The 5,944-nt window shown below is 52.4% G+C and overlaps 1 protein-coding gene across 1 annotated transcript in view; it reads right to left on the bottom strand.

The window, feature by feature from the left end:
• The window catches only part of FOXF2 (forkhead box F2), a 16,458-nt gene extending 11,565 nt beyond the window's left edge, over window positions 1-4,893 (bottom strand). Inside the window, exon 1 of the mRNA XM_014066227.2 lies at window positions 3,796-4,893. Within this exon, the coding sequence (XP_013921702.2) occupies window positions 3,796-4,819 (1,024 nt within the window). The 5' untranslated portion in view covers window positions 4,820-4,893. The remainder of the gene's footprint in view (window positions 1-3,795) is intronic.
• Window positions 4,894-5,944: the final 1,051 nt, after the last annotated feature.

Raw genomic sequence — 5,944 nt, 5'->3', positions numbered from 1 at the left:
GTTATTATTACATCAGTTTTAAGCAAGATCTTTCAGGGGACGATCGTTTCCAAAAATCCCCAGTTTAAAAAACAACAACAACAATGCGCTGAGATGGGGAGGCAGTTGCGGGAAAGTTTCCGCAGCTGATTGACAGCAGGTCACCGCGGAGAAAACCCAAGCATTGGACAAGGTCGTCTGTATTTGTTACTTGTTGAAATTCCCATAAAATTGAACAAGACCCCGCTCTCATCTGGGTTAAGTCAAGCTCCAGTCCCCTTCGGTGTGGTCCAGCCCAGACTGTCTTTGTTTAGATAACCTTCGAGAGCCGCGTTTAAAGAGGTTATTTGGAGAGCCCATCTCTCCTCCTCCTCCTCCTCCTCCTCCTTCCCTCCCAATCCCAGCTCAACATCTTTTACCCATTTCGGAGTCTTATTTTCTCCACTTTCTCTCGTTCTTTCTCTCTCTCTCTCCCTCCAGATTTTTTTTCAAGGCTGTTCTTTTTTTTTAAACCAACATATCGCGAAGAGACGACTTCGCAGTTCGTCCCAGTTGTAGAAATAGCCTGAGCGTCTTTTATTAGCATTTTTTTTTTGCATTTTGGAAGAAAATGCACAAAGCTCGGCTCCTTCTCCCCTACCATCTGTAGAACGCGTTGCAATCTCCCCCCCCCCAGTTTTTTTTTCAATTAGCCCAGGACAACACAGAGGTTTGTTTTTTTTTAAAAAAAAAAATAAGCGTACGAAAGTTCCTTTAGAGATTGATCGTTTTCTGCCTCTGTGGAAGAGAGAAAAGGGCTTTTTGAACCAAGGAAAAATCACACACCCCTCCGGGAAATATACTAAAGCTGGGCATTATCTACACAGGAACACACAGCTTGGGAGTGTGCAAGGGAGGGTTTCGGTGTTTCAAGAGGGTACAGAAGCCACACAACCCTTTGCTGGGATGTTACCGATTTCCCGAAGAGTCAAGAGTTTAAAAGAATTTGCAGGATGGCAAAGTTAAACAACTATCCAAGCGTTATAGCCAAGGGACCAACTCGGAGGGCCTGGACCGGAATCCTTCTTGATTTATTAACTCCCGGGGTCTGTATCTTTCTTTCCTTGCGAGTGTTCGTTCTTTCTTTCTTTCTTTCTTTCTCTTTCTTCTTTCTTTCTTTCTTTCTTTCTCTTTCTTCTTTCTTTCTCTCTTGTCTATTTCTTTCTTTCTCTTTCTTCTTTTTTTCTCTTTTGTCTATTTCTCTTTCTTTCTCTTTCTTCTTTCTTTCTTTCTTTCTCTTTTGTCTATTTCTCTTTCTTTCTTTCTCTTTCTTCTTCCTTCCTTTCTTTTTTCTTTCTTTCTTTTTCTTTCTTTCTGTATCTTTCTTCTTCCTTTCTTCTTCCTTTCTATTTCCTTCTTTCTGTCTTTCTCTCTCTCTGTCTCTCTCTCTCTGTCTCTCCCTTCCTTCCTTCCTTTCTCTTTCTTCTTCATTTCTTCTTCCTTCCTTTCTTCTTCCTTTTTTTCCTTCTTTATGTCTTTCTCTCTCTCTGTCTCTCTCTCTCTCTGTCTCTCTCTTCCTTCCTTCCTTCCTTTCTCTTTCTTCTTCCTTTATTTCTTCTTCCTTCCTTCCTTTTTTCCTTTTTTCTCTCTGTCTTTCACTCTCTCTCTCTCTCTCTCTCTGTCTCTCTCTCTTTCTTTCTCTTTCTTTCTTTTTCTTCTTTCTTTCTTTCTCTTTCTTCTTTCTTTCTCTTTCTTCTTCCTTCCTTCCTTCCTTTCTTCTTCTTCTTTTTTCTTTCTTTCTCTCTTTCTGTCTCTGTCTGTCTGTCTGTCTGTCTGTCTGTCTGTCTGTCTCTCTCTCTCTCTCTCTCTCTCTCTCTCTCTCTCTCTCTCTCTCTCTCTCTTTCTTTCTTTCTTTCTTTCTTTCTTTCTTTCTTTCTTTCTTTCTGCCTCTTTATCCTTAAGGGGATCTCGCGGCCTGCTCTCCTACCCAGGTTTACTGGGAAGAAAACAGCTTCTTCGAATGAGAAGTCATCGAACCCGCATTCATTTCAGGGGTGGTGGTGGTGGTGTTTGCTTTGAAACACCCCTGTTTAAATTTTACCTCGGCTTTTCAGCCTTGTCTGAAGACGAGATCGAGGAGCCTTGGCACCGTCCCCGGGGGAGGATAAGAAAAACACCAGGTGCTCCGGAGAGCCTGTACAAATCGCTGGCGCCTTTTCCCTCTGGAGTTCTTGAGAGTGTGGTTGCCAGGAACAATGGGGAGACCTGTATCTAATAAACACCCCGATATTCTGGATCTTGAGTGTGGGAGAAGCTCCCGGAGGCAACGACCTCCTTGTCGCCCAGGGGTGGAACGAAGCTTTGGATGGGAGGGTGTAACGAGGTAACTAACAACGGAATTCCAGGCCGATCTTGAAAATACCGAGATGCCTCGAGGCTAGACGGCAGATGTGCCTTCTCTCCTTAACCCAGTTCTACTCTTCTCCTCACCCCGCCACAATCGGCCTCTATTCCTCTCTCTCACCCCATCCCGCCCCCCCTAGAAAGCCTTTGCTTTCTTACACCAAAGCTGGTGTTTTCTCTGAAAACATCTGTACTGGAGAAGGACCTTCTCGGCTTGTTATCTGACAGCTACAAGTTAATTTGAGCGGGGCAGAGGGATTTGGGGGTCTCTCTCTTCCCCTCTTCAGCACTCAGGATAAATTTTGTGATTTAGATACCCTAAATTTCACTTTGAGGTGTGAGAAACAATGGAATCCCCCCCTGGACACACACGCACGCTGGCGCGCGCGCACCCATCAACCCAATCAGGCCGATTTCTCGCACACAGCGTAAAGAATCTAAATCAAATCCTAAACGGCAGCATGTACAAACCCGACGTTGCTATCCGACGTCCCCGATCTGGCTGCGATTCTGAGCACAGGTAAGCTCGCTTAGGATCGCAGCCAGATAATCTCAGATTTCTCTCTCCGCCGCCTGCCCCCCCCCCGCCTCCCAGGACCCGCTTTTAGAAGCCATTCACTTCCTTCTCTCTATCCCCTTCAAGAATGCAATTCTCCAATCTATGCACGCGAGTACAAAAAAATAACAATCAGCCATAACTGCCTAATTTTACATCTTCTAACTTTTAAGCAGCTCCTACCGAAGTGGGGGAGCCAACTCAGGATTCAGAGAATCTCCTGCAAAGAACCCGATTTACGGGGTTTATGAACTCGGTGTTTCTCAACAGGATTGGACCCTCCGTACACTTAATAAGATGGTCATTAAAGTGACTAAAAAGGTTTATGATTGTTGTGCTTTTTAACTATGTATAGTTTTGTGTTCTTGTTAAACTGTTTGTATCCCCCCTTCCCTTTTTGAGTTGTGAGCCGCCCTGAGTCCCTTTAGGGAAAAGGGCGGCATACAAATGAAATAAATCTCTAAACTCTAAACTCTTTCCAAAACCGGGATTGCGGTTCTTGCAAGTAGGAGCAAGGAAGGGAAAGGAGGGGTTGTCCTTCTGGGGCCCCAGAGGGCGAGACTGACCCCGCGGGGCTGTTCCTATTGCTTAAGGGGCAAGGCAATATTGACTCGGGGATAAATTGTTCCACTGAATCCTTTCGATTCAGCCAGCTTAGTCTCGGGGCTTCAAAGGATGTGCGTGCCTAGGATTTGATTCCACAACCTCCCCCACCCACGCACCCTCAGCCCCGAAACCCGAATCTGGCTTTGGGAGTGTTTTCTTTCCAGATTCCCATGAAAGAGGCCTCGGCCTTTGGAAACGAAGCAACTCGCTTCGGGGCAAGAGAGAAAGAGGGAGGGAAGGGAGGGAAGGACAGGAGGGGGCAGCTGCCGTACCTGAGAGGTCTTCCCTGCCGTTTTGGTGCAGGTAACTCTGCTCCAGCGAATAGGAGGCCATTCCCGAGTGGATGCCGGCAGGGGCGGCGGCGGTAGGCGGCGGCGGCGGCTGCAGGGCCTGCTGCTTGAGATAAGGCGAGGCCGCCGAGGCAGTCCAGTGTCCGGCAGGGCTGCCGTAGGGCGAGTGGCACTCGATGGCGCTGGCCATGGCAGGCGAGGAAGGCACTGGGCTGCTGCTGCTATCCGGACCGTAATCTGGACCGTTGGAAGGCACCGGGCAGCTGGCCATGTACGTGGAGCCCGGGTTAGGAGACATGTGCGGGACATGGTGGGCGTCGTAGGCTGCGCCCGCCTGCATCACATCCAGAGGGTTGTAGCCGCTGGGGTGGCAGCCCAGAGGCGCGGCCGGGGGCGCCTGGAAGTCGAAGCCCTGCGGGAGGAAGCTCAGCCCGTTGACCATGCGGTGGTACATGGTGGGCTTGAGCGCCTGGCATTTCCTTCGGAAGCCCCGCGGGCGTCGTCGGAAGGAGCCTTCCTCGAACATGAACTCGCTGGCCGGGTCGATGGTCCAGTAGTGGCCCTTGCCCGGCCGGCCCAGCCCCTTGGGGAGCTTGATGAAGCACTCGTTGAGCGAGAGGTTGTGGCGCACCGAGTTCTTCCAGCCTTGGTAGGCGCCGCGGAAGAAAGGGAAACGGGCCTGGAGGAACTGGTAGATCTCGCTCAGGGTCAGCCGCTTGGAAGGCGAGCTCTGGATGGCCATGACGATCAGCGCGATGTAGGAGTAAGGCGGCTTCTCCGGCCGCCGCAGCCCCGAGCTGGCCTTCTTGGTTTTGGAGGGCGCGGAGGCGGAAGCGCAGCCGGCGGAGTTGGTGCCTCCGACACCGCCCGCGCCTCCGGGGGTCGTCGAAGTGCTGCTGCCGGTGGTGCTGGACGTCTCCAGGGCGGAGGGAGGCAACGGAGGAGGCGGCGGCTGGTTCATCAAGGCCGGGCTGCGAGGCACCGGGGCCCCGATCTCGGAGCTCATGGAGGCTGCTCCTCCTGGGCCACCTCCGTCAGCGGTCTGGCAGCGGCGGCGCCCGAAACATATCTGCCTCTTCCCTTGCGCAAGCTTTTCACCCGCTCCCCGGGCTCGCTCGCTCTTTCACACAAGCGCAGCGCCCCTTCCCTCCCTCCTTCCTCTCCCGTCTGGCCCCCTCCTTCTCTTTCCCCACCGCCTCCGCCTCCTCCTCCTCCTCCTCCTCTTCCTCCTCCCCCCGGCTCAGGAGCCTTCAGTTCTCCCGGGCTGCGCTCTCTGCCCCCTGCCTGGTGGCCTCCCGAAGCCTTTAAAGAAGAGGAAATCCATCAAACCCCTGCGCCGCTTTTGCGTTCAGCCAGCGCCAGCCAAACAAAATGTGCGGCGGGCTATCGCCTGGAGAGGAGTGGGGGGGGGGGGAGAGCCAAAGGAAAGCAGAGGGAGGGAAACCCTTTCTCCTTTCCCTCCCCTCCTTTTCCCCCTTCTTCTCCAGCTCCGCTGAATTTATCTCACCACTCAGGCCGAAGGGAAGTGGAGAGGAGAGGCGGAGGGAGGGAGGGAGGGAGGGAGGGCGGTCTGGGTCCCACTCCAGCTGGCTTCTGTCCACCCCTGCCTCCAGGCCTCCTGCGGGCTCCCCGCGGAGGCTCCAGATCCCTCTGGCTGCCATCTTCTGTACACGCAATTGGGCCATCCATCAACTTGCCCTTAAGACAGTTTGCCGAGTCTCCCGGCCGCACGCCTAGCATCGAGGCTCCCGAGGTATATAATTGCGTTTGGCCGTCGTCTTTCCCTTCGCTTGGCACGGGGGGCACCAGCCTTTCGCCTGGCCCAACGGACCGCTTGCGGCCGGAGACTCCCAAGGGGCTGAATTCGCTTCCCCAAGCGGAAACATAGGTGCCTCTTTGGAGAATGCCGCCACTCCGGTGACCAGCGCCTTTTCAGAGGGCATGGACATAGCAATAGCAATAGCAGTTCGACTTATATACCGCTTCATAGGGCTTTCAGCCCTCTCTAAGCGGTTTACAGAGTCAGCATATCGCCCCCAACAACAATCCGGGTCCTCATTTTACCCACCTCGGAAGGATGGAAGGCTGAGTCAACCTTGAGCCGGTGAGATTTGAACAGCCGAACTGTAGT

Source organism: Thamnophis sirtalis, unplaced genomic scaffold, assembly GCF_051295495.1.
Source record: "Thamnophis sirtalis isolate CommonGarterSnake01/CBP01778 unplaced genomic scaffold, rThaSir2_p1.2 scaffold_2, whole genome shotgun sequence".
Lineage (NCBI taxonomy): Eukaryota > Metazoa > Chordata > Lepidosauria > Squamata > Natricidae > Thamnophis > Thamnophis sirtalis.
The sequence above is the reverse complement of the archived record's forward strand: the minus strand, read 5'-3'. Positions and strand labels throughout refer to the sequence as shown.